This window comes from Rhipicephalus microplus, chromosome 3 (genome assembly GCF_043290135.1).
Source record: "Rhipicephalus microplus isolate Deutch F79 chromosome 3, USDA_Rmic, whole genome shotgun sequence".
Lineage (NCBI taxonomy): Eukaryota > Metazoa > Arthropoda > Arachnida > Ixodida > Ixodidae > Rhipicephalus > Rhipicephalus microplus.
Genome location: NC_134702.1, coordinates 227,603,481 through 227,617,428, shown reverse-complemented (window position 1 = coordinate 227,617,428; position 13,948 = coordinate 227,603,481). Strand labels below are relative to the sequence as shown.

The window sequence follows — 13,948 nt, the reverse complement described above, 5'->3', positions numbered from 1 at the left end:
ACTATTGTTTTTAATGTGGTATCGAGCGAGGTTTAAGACTAAGTTGCCTCCATTTCGTTTGCGTTAGTGTTTTTGCCATTGTCTCATCATGCCTGTGCCAGCATTCCCAATGCTTGGGGTGTTTTTGGTGCATCGTCCCTTAGACGAGTTCCTGCGGTGCGATGCTGTGTATCGTGATAAGGGTACATGATCCATGCCAGCCTCTCCAAATGTGCATGCACAGAGGGATCTATTCCCCAGAAACAGGCAGTAAAATACAGAGAACGTCAAAACAACAGAACAACCTTCATTCAGGTGACAGATTGCACAAATTGCACACGTCTCGAACTTCTCGCAGTGTCATGTAAAGTACAGAGAACGTCAAAACAACAGAACAACGCTTGCGTACACGGCCTGGCTGGGGCATGTCATGCGAATGTACCTCATGCGCGTATGACGTGCTGATGCGTCCGCGTTCTGTGATCATCAAGCTACGAGTTGCTCCGATACCAAATAGGGCAGGGAAAGAATTGGGCTAGCGAAGTCTACATCAGGTGAGTGGTGAAGGTTTCAAAATCACCTCCTCAGGTCGTGTTTTCACAGCTTGTAATGAACCAATTGAAAAAAATCTAGAGACAGAAAGTTTTTATTGGGCATGCAACAACTTTTACTACCTAAGGAAAATTTCTCATATGACCTAGTGAAGAACCACTTAAGTAAACGACAAATAAACCGAAAATCACGTGAATATTTTTTTTTATCTACACTTTACTTTCCCTTGATGATACTCAATACTTTTGCACTCATTCGCGATCGTCCTGCCGCTGCACAAAAACATCTCCTGCTCCCTATGCAAGCAATAAACTGCTGAAGAGACGCCGAGCAGACAATGGGACACAGATAAATACATGTGTAGAAGCTAATCAACCTTCCTATTGGCTAAAATATCCTTAGGCTTGACAGTGCAGAAAGTAACCTATGAGATGGAGTATAAGTTGCACCACACAGTGTTATGAAAGCTCAATTTGACTGGGTGATGGGAATACCAGACTCGAGCGGCACTTGAAAACAAAATTTGACGTTAATTAACATTTAATAGGCAGCAATTTATAAAGCAGGCATTTAAGGCACTTATAGGAATTTAGGCACCAACATCCGAAATAGGCATTCATAGGCACTATAAAAACACAATAGTAGCTCTTCTTACCCTCTGATATGTGCTCATATGTCGAAATGGCACGACAGAAATGCAAGAAACAAAATACTAGGCATTTGCCTAAAATCCGGTCTCTAGTGAAAACACAAGGAAAGTACTCAAAATAGATGATGATTATTGTTGTGTGGTAGAAACACCTACCAAATACTCGACTTTTTTCAGAGTTACACTTTTAGCCACAGCAATCTTAAATTGCAGCTCGTAACACTGCTGGCTTCCGACAAAGCCAAGTCTCCAGCCAAGCCAGTCTGAGAGTACGTTGGTCCATTATCAAGATGTCTGACGAGTGACTCGTGCTCCCAGCGGAGTTAGCCTGCCTCCAGTTTTTAGCAACCGCCGTGCAGTGGCGCTCGCGAACGACACTGTGGAGTTCCAATCAGACTGGCACGGTGAATGGACGTGTTTTTTTAGCGCTCCTGATCGACTCTGCTGATAAGTGGTTTTACATGTTTTGAGCTTGCCTTTATAATTAATAAGGCAGCAGTTAAAATCTTTGTAGCACTTAATACACTGTACGGCTTTTTCAGAGGTCAGTCACCAGGTACTTAATAGTTTGTGCGTGTGTTTGTTTGTGTTTTTTTTCTCTTGCCACTCCGTGGGGGAGGTGCACGTACATTGAACACACAAATTTTCGTAGTAGAGTTCAGACTTTCTCTTTTCGTAAGGGCAGAGATCGTGTTTTGTAATTATCGAGTGAGACAATTCATAAAGACAATCGGTGTCAGAAAGACATGGTTAAAAAGATTGTAAAGTGTTCAGGATGCCGGGTGGGTTTGAAAATGGACCCAAGTGCAGAATCGAATGGAGTGAAGGCTGACACCAAGTGTAGGCAATGTGAGGTCAGGAAAAAATGAAGGAAATGACGGTTGCCCAGAGTGAACTGCTGATGAGAATAACCGAGCTAGAGACTGTGTTGGTGACAGAGAAAGAAAAAACGAGGGCTATGGGAGAAAGGCTGGAGTCCGCAGAGGAGGCACTAGTGAAGGTGAACAAAGCAGCGGCCGACGGAGAGAACAGTAAGACATTGGAAACCAAAACGGCGGAGAAGAAAGAGGGAACAAGTTTCGAAAAAACAGGTTCAGCCCGTTCAATGGTCACAAGACCCAGCTACAGCGAAGTAGTGGTGGGGCTGGGAGGGGACAAAGCAGCCGGCGTCACAGGTGCAAGTGACCCCCAGGTGCAGGTCGCTCCAGCTGAAAAGTCATAGCATGTGATAATAACCGGGGGCTTGAATTTAAATCAATGCGCAGAAGCAATCAAAGAGAGGATAAGAGGTGACGAGAGGTTTGCAGTAGGGATGTTCCCAGGACGCAAGCTGGAAGAGGTCATGAGGCAAGCGAGCGCAAAACTCAAAACTACACCTGATAGGTGAAACCTCCTAATAATTTCAAGTGGTTTAAACTATGTCTTAAATGAAAATACGGCAGGACTAGCGACCACACTTGCGAAAGGGGCCGATGACATGCGCGCCACTTCTCCTCAAGTACAGGTAGTGATATGCATGATACCAGAGGTACTGGTGCGTGACGGCAACCTGCAAAGAGCGGTTGTCAAAGCGAACCAAGAGATTTGGCGGATGAGTCGTGAAAAAGGCTTTGAAGTGGTGGAAATAAACAGAGAGGTGCATAGGTGGGGTGGTTTTCAACGAAAGAGAATTCACTTCGATGGGCGCTAGGTCATGAGGTGGGTTGGCGACTTACAGGACGCACAGTAGCTTTTTTGGGAGGCACGCGGGCCCTTCGGGGTGCAGGATAGCTAATAACGAGGAAACAAACCACAAAAACTTTTTGACAGGTGGTATGGACAGATACGATTCCAAAGTGGCACCAATGTCTAAGACAGGTAGAAACCGGGGCAGAAATATACGTAGCCACGAGGGCCGAGCCACTTCACATGTAGGGTATATCAACATGCAGGGTGGAAGGAACAGGCTGAAGTGGGAATAGATAGAAAAACAGCTAAGGGAGGAGAGGCCGATTTTATGTGGTTTTGTAGATTCTTATCTTAGGAACATGCAACAACCTCCTAAAAATCTGGACAATGCGTGAGAACATTGTCATAGAATAAAAGTCAGCAGAATGAGGGGTGGTACTGGGGCATTCATTCATAAAAGTACAGGCTGGCAAAGGGTCAAGCAGGAGTGGAAGGAAAATTTATGGCTAAAAGGGAAAGTGGCAGGACAAATGACACTCCTTGGTTTGGTGTACTTGTGGACAGGAGCAAATGCCAGAAAGGAAAACCAGGCAATAGCAGAGCGCATATTAAATAACATTGAGGAATTAGTAGGAGAGTGCGAGATAATTATACCAGGAGATATTAATGTGCACACAGAAGATATAGATGGGTATGCTGACCCAACAGGCAAAATGATTAAGGATATGTGTGAAAGGCATGAGTTGATCATTTGTAACAGTACTGAGAAGTGTGAAGGGCAAATAATAAAGGAGGTAGGAAGGCTGCAGTCGACGATAGATTACGCACTGATGTCACATAGTATGTATGATAGGCTCAGGGGAATGCACATAGATGCATTCTCCTGAGCCTATCACTGCATTTTAAGCCTCCTCTTTCGTAAGAGCAGCAAAAGACTAGAATGACCTTCCTCACGCCATCTGTGCCACCACTAACACATCTATGTTTGCAGAAGCCATTAAGAACACCGTTGTAATGTTCTCTTTTTTTATTATACACTACCCCTTATGTAATACCCCTACAGGGGGTCTTTAAGGGAATAAAAGTGAAGTGAAGATGAATGTGGCTCCAGAAGTCTGGGTAATGATCACAAACGTATCAAGCTAAGTTTTGGAAGAGCAGTGAAAGTGGGAAAGAGACAAGATGAGCTACAAAAAAAATTTTTATTCAGGAAGGCGAATAAAAATAGCTACTAATCAAATTGACAAAGTAATCACTGACGATAATAAAACAGTGTCGACATACACGAATCTAATTAGACTGTTTGAGCTAGAGCTTGCTAAGGCATGTGACAAGTCAACCTGTAAAAGAAGACACAAACCCAAGAGTTGGTGGGATGAGAAAGGTAAGAGAGCCATAGCAAAACGCCAGGAACCCTCTAGAGAACACAGACATTTCAAGCAACAAAGTGAACCGACTGATGATGTTGAAAGAAAATGAGAAATTTTTCCAAGCTGTAGAAGGGAAGCACCCCTTCTACAGGGGTGCTTCCCTGTAGAAAAGAATTAGAAAAGGGGGGCTCAGTGGCTGGCAGAAGTATATGAAAAAGATAGAAAGGCAGCTGTGAAATTTTGGAACCATATAAAGTCCCTAAGGAATGAGATGAGCCTAGAGCAGAGGTTTATAACTACTGCTCAAGGTGCTAGGCTAGAAGAGGACGAAGCTATTTAATACATAAGAACAAGGGTGACAGAAAATTTTCAACAAAGAAGTGCCTTTGTGCCACAATAGACAAGTATGAAGTAAGTGGTGCAATGGCTCAATTTTCACAACGAAAGTGGGAAAGGGCTGAGAAGAGGGTTTCTAGTAGCACATCCACAGGCCCAGATGGCATTCCAATTATGCTGATAAAGACATTGGGTCCGAAGTCTAAGTAGACTTTGAGAGAGGCAGTGAGCAAAATAGTAATTGATGGTGAAGTCCCTGATGAATGAAAACTTAGCAGGATGAGCATGATCTATAAAGGAAAGGGGAGCAAAGATGACATAAACAACTACCGTCCTATAACAGTGACATCAGTGGTCTACAGGCTGGCGATGCAGGTTTTAAAGGAAAGACTGCAGGCATGGCTAGAGGACGGGAGGGTGCTGGGGGAAGTACAGAATGGGTTTCGGAAACACAGGAGATTGAAAGACAATCTGTTCTCACTGACGCAGTGCATCGAAATAGCAGAAAAGAAACACAGGCCCCTGTTGCTAGCATTTTTGGATATCAAAGGAGTGATCGATAGCATGGTTCAAGAGGGCTTAAGGGAAATACTGGACGCACTAGGTGTGGAAGATGGAGTCACTAATCTTTTAAAGGACATCTATTAAGGTAACAAGGTAGTTATAAAGTGGGAAAAACAGGTATCGAAGCCCATAGAGGTAAAACAAGGGCTTAGACAGGGGTGTCCTCTGTCACCCTTGTTATTCATGATGTACCTACAAGGATTAGAGGCCAATTTAGCAGGAAGTGGACTGGGCTTCAACCTCTCTTTCGTCAAACAAGGAAAACTCATTGAACAGGCACTGCCAGCATTGATGTGCACAGATGATATAGTTGTAATGGCCAACAACAAGGAAGATTTGCAGAGATTGGTGGACATCTGCGGCAATGAGGGAGATAAGTTAGATTTCAGATTCAGTATTGAAACATCAGCACTCATGATTTTTAATAATAATGAAGGTAGCTAGCTTAGAATACAGGAGGTCACGCTAGAGATAACAGATAAATACAAATATCTGGGCATATGGATAAGCAATGGGACCGAGTACCTAAGGAAACTCGAAATATACGTGACGACTAAAGGTAATAGGAATGCAGCAGTGATGAAAAACAGGGCACTGTGGAATTACAATAGGTATGATGTTGTGAGAGGAATATGGAAAGGGGTCATGGTTCCTGGTCTGACGTCCGGCAATGCGATCTTGTGGATGAGATCAGAAGTTCAAGCAAGATTAGAAATTAAGCAACGTGGAATAGGTAGGCTTGCCTTAGGAGCTCACGGGAATACACCAAATCAGAGATTACAAGGTGATATGGGATGGACATCATTTGAGGGCAGGGAAGCTAGTAGCAAGATCAAATTTGAGAAGCGATTGAGAGAAATGGGGGAGGACCATTGGACTAGGAAGGTATTCAGCTGTTTGTGCATGAAGAATGCTGATACAAAATGAAGGAAGCTAACCATAAAATTGACGGGTAAATACTTGAAAAACATCAGGGGGCCAAACCAAAAATGATCTGTTAAGAAGAAGGTGAAGGAAGCTGAGACCAATACGTGGAGAATTGGCATGATTAAGAAGTCCGCACTAAAGATCTATCGAACTTTTAAGCAAGAAATTGCCAAGGAAAGAATCTATGATAATACTCAGGGTAGTTCTCTACTGTTTGAGGCCAGGATGGGAGTATTGCGAACCAAGACATATCGAGCCAAATACGAAGGGTAAATACGGTATGCAGTGCGTGTGGAGAGGAGAAGGAAACTGCCGAACACTTGATAATGTTATGTTAAGAGCTTCACCACATAGTTCAGGATGATGGCGCAGAGTTTTTCAAAGCACTGAGGTTCAGGGACAGGGAGGGCAAAATAGACTTTAAGTGGGTAGAACTAACTAGAAGGAGGTTATCTGATTGGTTGCTAAAGTCAAGGCACGGGTGAAAATTAAACCCTTCACTGCAAAGTACGAGTCCTCAACATCACTGTATAAAGGAAGAAAATAAATCTAGTCTTTGGATCACTAAGTAGTACCGCTTGGTGGCACTAGCCACCACCCAATCTAAAGGGTACAGTCATATCAATGCATGCATCCATCCATCCATGATCACGTTGCTTACTTGTGGCCCATACTGGCGCGTCAGTCGAGAGTTATTTGTGATCTGCGACTATACACTCCTGTTTCAGAGGCTGTGCAAAATGTCGAGTTGTTGCACTGTCCACCATAGGTGGCGCTAGTCACTGACACTAATCAAAAAAGAAGCAGGGAAAGAATGTGACAACTGATTTTTTTCTCATGCGGCAGGCACCTAGTCTAGGAGGCATTGGTTGGTCATTCCAAAGTTTCAAGTAGTTCCAAGTGTTGCAGCTGACTAAAATATGTAGTCTAGGAGGCATTGGTTGGTCATTCCAAAGTTTCAAGTAGTTCCAAGTGTTGCAGCTGACTAAAATATGAAACAAAGTGATTGCATCATTGCTTAAGGGAGCTTGTGAATCTCTTATCACAACTTTCTTTTCTATACAAGCGTAATTAAATTGCTATTGCTCATGTTTTGTGTTGGATGTTCATCACTCATAGTGGTAACGTTGCTAGGCACTGCGACGATCAAAGTTTTGACAGTAAAACATTCTGGTGCTCCCAGCAGGTGAGTACCACTATCAAATTAGAATACTAAAGAGAAAAGTGCCTTAGTGCTGCTGTTATGATCAGCTTCCACGGCTTGGCACCGTTTGGACGCAGGGAATGAATTTGGCAAACTCTGCCCTGCTTTATTCTGGCGCCTCTGCTCGACTCGACTTCTCCCTGATGCGTGGCTCGTTCCGGGCTCTATGGGCAGACTCCCGGTCACACTACTGCTGAGCTCAGAACTCTCAGACCAACTTTGGACTGCCCAGTGAGCCGCGGAGGCTGTGCAGAGGCAACAGTTTTCAGCGACCAATAGGCAGCCTCATTTAAGCAAACATGCTTTTCTGCCCACACAAATAAGAATTTATTCCAAGCTGATCAACAGAGGGGGCTGGAAAAGACTGCAAGAACACTTTTTTATTGGGCCACACTTTGCCCCTGTGCAAAGACTGAATAGTGTCTTTGCACCTGCTATAACAGCATTCGATCATCAATTAGAATTTGCACTGCAATTTTGTTAATGACGCTGCTGGTGATTGAAGTCTTTCAAAATAATGCTGTCGAATACATTCAACATGTACTAGTGGAACTAGCCTCTTACATATTGCTGAACAAAACTGAAATGATTGTCACAATATGACATGCAATTCCCACCCCCTCCCCCACCCTCGTTTTAACAAGAGTAGACTGCACCATAATTCTCTTAAATAAAATACTGATCCAGATGAATTGTACAATGAAGCTATTTTGAATAGTTTTTCAATGTTTAAAGAAAGCTTTTTCATGAGTTTGACATTCGGAATTTCTGTTGGGCTTATCATTAAAAAAGTCAACTGGGTTGGAATGGACATGTCAGTGTACAATGCACAATACTAATTTTGTGTATGTGCTGTCATCTTTAAAAACAGAACAGCTATGCAGCTGCATACTTGCTTTTTTGTGTTTTCCGGTGGACTCTCAAGGTCAGAGCTTGCCTTGGGACGATTCCAGTTGTCTTCTGGCAAATAACACATTTCCCTAATTCGTGTTCAGAAGCATGTGCCTCCACCTAAAACATTCCTCGCATGAAAGCTAAGCTGAGAAAGCGTTCTTATTTCAATGTTTTCTAAATGCCACTGCTACAAACTCAAGTCATCACATTTTATGCAAAACAACTAAAAAAACCTAGTATGGTCCTGCACCTTGCTGGCTAAATCAAACAAAAAAATCACAACTGCCTTTGTGTGTGGCTATGAATATGTTAAAGTGCAAGTGAAACTTCAAAAACGAACCATGTAACATAATTTCCATAAACAGCACGGACACCACGAACTGCAGTCAAACATAAAAGCAGAATCAGTAACCAAAGAGTGTTCGGATGTTACTGCCACTTCTGGTCCTAACATTATATCCTCCCGCCGAAATTAAAATGTTTCCCCCAATTTCTAAGACTTAGTGTGAGCAATGCTAAGACCTGTATCTGCAAGTTAAGCTTTTCAGCAACAATGCCTCTCTCAAAGACTTCAGCCATTCTGATATTATGACCTAAACAACTATAAGCTTTGCACATGCCAGATTCTTATAAGGATAGTAACTCTCCTCCTCTTACTCAATCGCAGAAATGAAATATGCTGCTTTTCTCAAAGACAGTTTTGCTGCTGGCTGCAGAAGGTCACTTGCTGACACCTATTCATATAAGAGTATTTTGCCCATGCTTTGTTTTCCAAAAATTTCTTCCATTTTTTGGTCATTTAAATAAATATAAAAACCTCATTCACATTTCTTTTCTCTCACAGTGATCTGTATGCGCTGAAATGTTTCGGAAGAATGACAGCATATATTGCGAGAAGTACGTAGCAATTAGCAAAGATGATGTCATGATACAAGACACCACAACACACAAAGGGTCCTTACATTGTTTCCACTTTTAAATTCCTCTGCTGGAACTACTTGGAGCTCGCACACGCTATGTTCACCAACTGTACCATGACCTGCGAGAAGAAATAACCATTCAACAGAACAGTGATGAGAAACTTGGTGCCTTAGTTACTTGTAGCACCTCGCATATTATCAATGTCACTGTAACATAATATCAGCAGAAGTGTTAACTAAACATACATGGAGACACAGAAAAGCATTAGGGCTGCTTCGTTTCGTGACCGTTGGTAGGAACCTGTTCGTCAGACCTTAACGAAAAGCATCGAAAGCTCCTTTGAAGACAATGCAGACGAAAAAATACATGCTAAATTAACGCGCACCAGGTGCACACTAACTGACCCCTGCAAACTTTTCAGCACCGAATGAAAAGTGACAACAAAGCTCTCAACAAGCTGAGTGTACTTGCATAGCAGACCGGCCGATACAGTGACAGGGATAGCTCTTGTGGCTTAGGTGCTCCCTTTGCCCTGCATTCTGAGTAAAATACCATACCGCAGATTCTGCGACATTTAAAAAAAATCTATGTAAAGTCATAGCTGTGATACTTGGTTGTAAGACAAACATGCCCCTTCCCATGTAGCTCTTCAATCTATGATGAACAACTAACCACATGCATGATTTATGCCAGTTAATACACAGTTAAACCTGTCAAAATTATCTATTTTTGTGTAGCTCCTACAATGAGCAAGTGCTGCTTTTTTGCCAATTATATGGAGTTATACACAAAAGAAGCAATATCAATTTTCTTTTATTTAGTTTCTAAGCATTCTCAAACCCAGACCCAGTGGTAGTGACCTTGTAGCATGCAGAACCCAGTGCAAATGTGGGTTGTAATAAAAAAACCTAGCATTTATTTATGTGCATTCATCACAATCTTCCAAGCACATAAGATATTATCTATATGTCAGTGCCTAAAACCGTTTGGCTGGGCTAGAGGCCCAGGTTTCAAATACGCCAGTGTAAGTAAGACGTTCCAGCAACGCAGTAGAATACAAATTAATATTTAGCATGTTTACATGGTTATTGTGCTGGTAAAATAAAAATTCATACACTAAAGCAGTCAATACACAAAATGCAGTACCAAATAAAGGAAATTGAGCTAAATAACCAGCAGCAACAAAAATAGCACATGTTAACCAGATCACCATATAGCTTCAAAAGAATCATTTTAGAGCATCAGGAATAACCAACACCACAACCTAATGTTCATATCAATACCAAGCTTCTTAATGACGCAGTATATTACAAAAAAAAAGTAGACTACAATTTTTTAGCATGCTATTGTTGCTAAACAATGGAAATGGGAAAAGAATAACAAAAATAAAGCCGGCTCGATAATAACTGGTGGAGCTCATATTGAAGGGGCTACTGACTTGATAACAAATCTCTTTAAAAAGATTGAACAAAATGTTCACTATAGAAAGGACACTAAAATTTTTGAAAGAAAAAGTGTACTTGGTTAAAAAAGAGCGATTGCAGTACCCTACAAATTATGTGTGCTTTTCAGCCAACATCGTGTCACAACTACTGTAAGCGACCGAACGATCTGTCTACTATTTAAAAGGCCAAAGCCGAAGCTTGAAAGCAGGAGACCTCAACTTCGAAATGAAGTGCACTCTGAATTTTTGCAAAAGTAGGTAGGTAGGCGGGGGGGCTTGTATTGTTTTAAATTTGTGTATATACATAATAAATTGACAGCTGTGACTGGCAGCTGTGACACAATGCAGTTCGCTTACTCGTTCCGCCAAACAATGCAGGTGTTCCTTGTATCTGTCGCTCGCCTGCTGATGCCCAGCCTGGCAATCACTTCGTTGGACCCATCATCAAACTGCACCTTCCTGCCTGGCGATGGCGAAGCAGGCACTGTCCCGCCCCCCTCCACTACCGCTCTGCCGCTGTTGCCAGCGCCGTGGCTTGACTACTCCTACCCCACTTCATTTTGGACAGCCCCATCGAATTCAACATCACCACTCCGAGCACCTATATATCGCGAACGGTCACCGGCGTCAGCTTGTGGGCTTGGCAGCTGTGACACAATGCAGTTCGCTTACCCGTTCCTCCCAACAATGCAGGTTAGTAAGCACAGCAGTCTTTACGCAAAAAAATCAAGTGATTACTTTCTAGTCCTGCTGCCGGGCCCACAGTGTCTTGTCGCTATCATTGCCGAGTGTTTATATGCCGTTTACTCCGTACTCTTGTTATTATCTGGTGACGTTGAAACTAACCCTGGTCCAAATATGAACGAAATTCTCGCAGAACTCGGAAAGATTAGTGCTGGACAAAACAAACTAATATCCGATTTTGAAGAAGTAAAGCAGCAACTCCTCACAACCGACAAAACATTGTCGGATCTAGGAAAGCGTATGACCGAACTAGAACGCCATTACCAAAATATTTTGCCCATATGAGCTGACATTGCCGCAATTCAAGCCGACACTACCACAACCACGCACTTAGTTTCCGAACTTGAAAAACGGCTGGACGACGCAGAAAACCGGTCACGCCGCAACAACTTAATCTTCTATAACCTTCCAGATACTAACGCCAAAGAAACAAATATTGAAACAGAAGAACTTATCATTAACCACTGTCTCGAACACTTGAAAATAAAAATTGACACGAAAGAAATTGACCGAGTGCATCGCCTCGGCCGCCACATTAATGATCGTTGCCGCCCGATAATTGTCAGGTTCACATTCTACAAAACCAAAGAAAACACCCTCTCAAATGCCAAAAAGTTGAAAGGAACAGATTTCAGCATTGGCGAAGATTATTCTCTCTCAGTTCGTACTTCCCGCCGTCATCTCGTTGCTTTCGCTAAGCAGAAATCAGGTAAATTTCAGATCCGTTTCAAAACTTTGTATATGGGTTCCAAACAGTACATTTTTGACCACGGATCACAATCGGTTATAAAAGTTGCATAGTGATCACCGCGCCCGCAGACTAAACCGCACCACTGCCAAATCCAAACACGTAATGAACCTTCTTTTTCTGTTATCTTTACTAATATTCGTAGTCTCATGCCGAAGTGCCAACTCGTGTCAAACGTTGTGGCGTCTTCCAACAGTAATATTTTGGTACTAACAGAAACTTGGCTAACCAATAAAGTTACTGACGCCGAAGTGCTTTTGGACTTACCCAATTATCAGTTATTCCGCACCGACCGCAAACGCGGTAGGGCGGGGGTGTACTAATCGCTGTTGGACCAGAAAAAACCTGTTCTGCTGTTAACATAAAATCTGCCTATGAAATTCTGTGGCTGGTTTGCCACGCTTCCCCTCAAACATTCCTATTCGGGGTATGCTACAGGCCACTGAGCACCAATACAGGTTTTTCACGTGATTTAAACAATATAATGAGCACACTCACGATCACCTACCCTAACGCTCACATTTTACTTTTTGGGGACTTTAATTTCCCGAAAATTGATTGGCATAACCCTGCGCCCTCGTCGGCATACGATTTCGAAAGGAAAGATTTCATAGACGTTTGCTTAACTTTTAACCTATCTCAACTTGTGTCAGAGCCCACGCGCATATCAGGCGGCTGTGCTAACATCCCAGATTCAATACTAACCGACCGCCCAGATTCTTTATCATCCATTTCATACCTACCCGAAATTAGTGACCACAAAGTAATACATGCAGATTTTTCCTTCCCTCTTGAGCGGCGTGACAAACTCAAGAAAACAATTACCTTATACGATAAAGGTAATTATGAGGCCATTAACAAAGAACTCGAAAACTTCTTTCCAGACTTCGAACATAGCTTTCACTCCCGATCTGTGAGCGATAATTGGGAGATTTTTAAAAATAAGATGAATAAATTAATTACCAAATTTATCCCCACAACATCATTTCGTAGCATGCCGCACAAACCCTGGTTTACAAACAAACTAAAGAGACCAGCAAATAGAAAAAAGCGCCTTTTTCACGCAGCAAAAGCAAAAGAGACGCCTGAAGCTTGGGCAAAATACAACGCAGCCGAAAAAGAATATACTACCACTATTAGTAACGCAAAATATACGTTTTTGAACCAGGATTTACCAGGCATGCTAACCGATAACACACGTAAATTCTGGCAGATAGTGAACCCTCGGTCTACCAGCACCATCCACCTTACTAATGATTCTGGTCTTATGCTCTCAGATGATCAATGTGCTGATGCTTTTAACAGTGCATTTTCATCTGTGTTTACTAACGAACCTAGCGTACTTTCCTCTCCTGCCCCGGTGCTGTTGACATCCTCTATTTGCTCAATTATTTTTTGATTTTTTGCGCAGGTGGTATTTCAAGTATTATTCAAAACTTGGGCCTTTTTGCTCCTGCTTGGGCCTTTTTGGCCTGCAGTATTTCACAAATAAAATAAATAAATAAAAACATGAAACTGTCCTCATCAGGTGGCGTCGACGATATTAACTCAAAAGTGTTAAAAAATATCCATGACACCATTGCCCCATTTCTGTGCTTGATGTATGCGCAGTCCCTCGCCACAGGCATTCTTCCACATGACTGGAACATGGGCAAGGTCGTTCCCATCTACAAATCAGGTGATAAGAACTGTCCATTGAACTACCGTCCCATTTCTTTACCTAGCGTCCCATGCAAAATCGTGGAACATGTCATCTACTCTCAGATTGTAAGCTTTCTAGATTCCAACAACTTTTTTCACCCCAGCCAGCATGGTTTCAGGAAAGGATTCTCCTGCGAAACAGAACTAGCAATATTTCTTCACGATCTGCATGCTAACCTCGACAACAACTTACAAACTGACGCAATCTTTCTAGATTACGCAAAGGCTTTCGACACAGTACCCCACC

At 42.5% G+C, this 13,948-nt stretch overlaps 1 protein-coding gene across 8 annotated transcripts in view; it reads right to left on the bottom strand.

Moving 5' to 3' along the window:
- LOC142804149 (caspase-2-like) overlaps positions 1–13,948 on the bottom strand; it is a 161,672-nt gene that overhangs the window by 113,966 nt on the left and 33,758 nt on the right. For all 8 annotated transcript variants that reach the window (XM_075890761.1, XM_075890762.1, XM_075890756.1 and 5 more), the window contains one exon: positions 9,106–9,182. In XM_075890761.1, the coding sequence (XP_075746876.1) occupies positions 9,106–9,182 (77 nt within the window). The remainder of the gene's footprint in view (positions 1–9,105; positions 9,183–13,948) is intronic.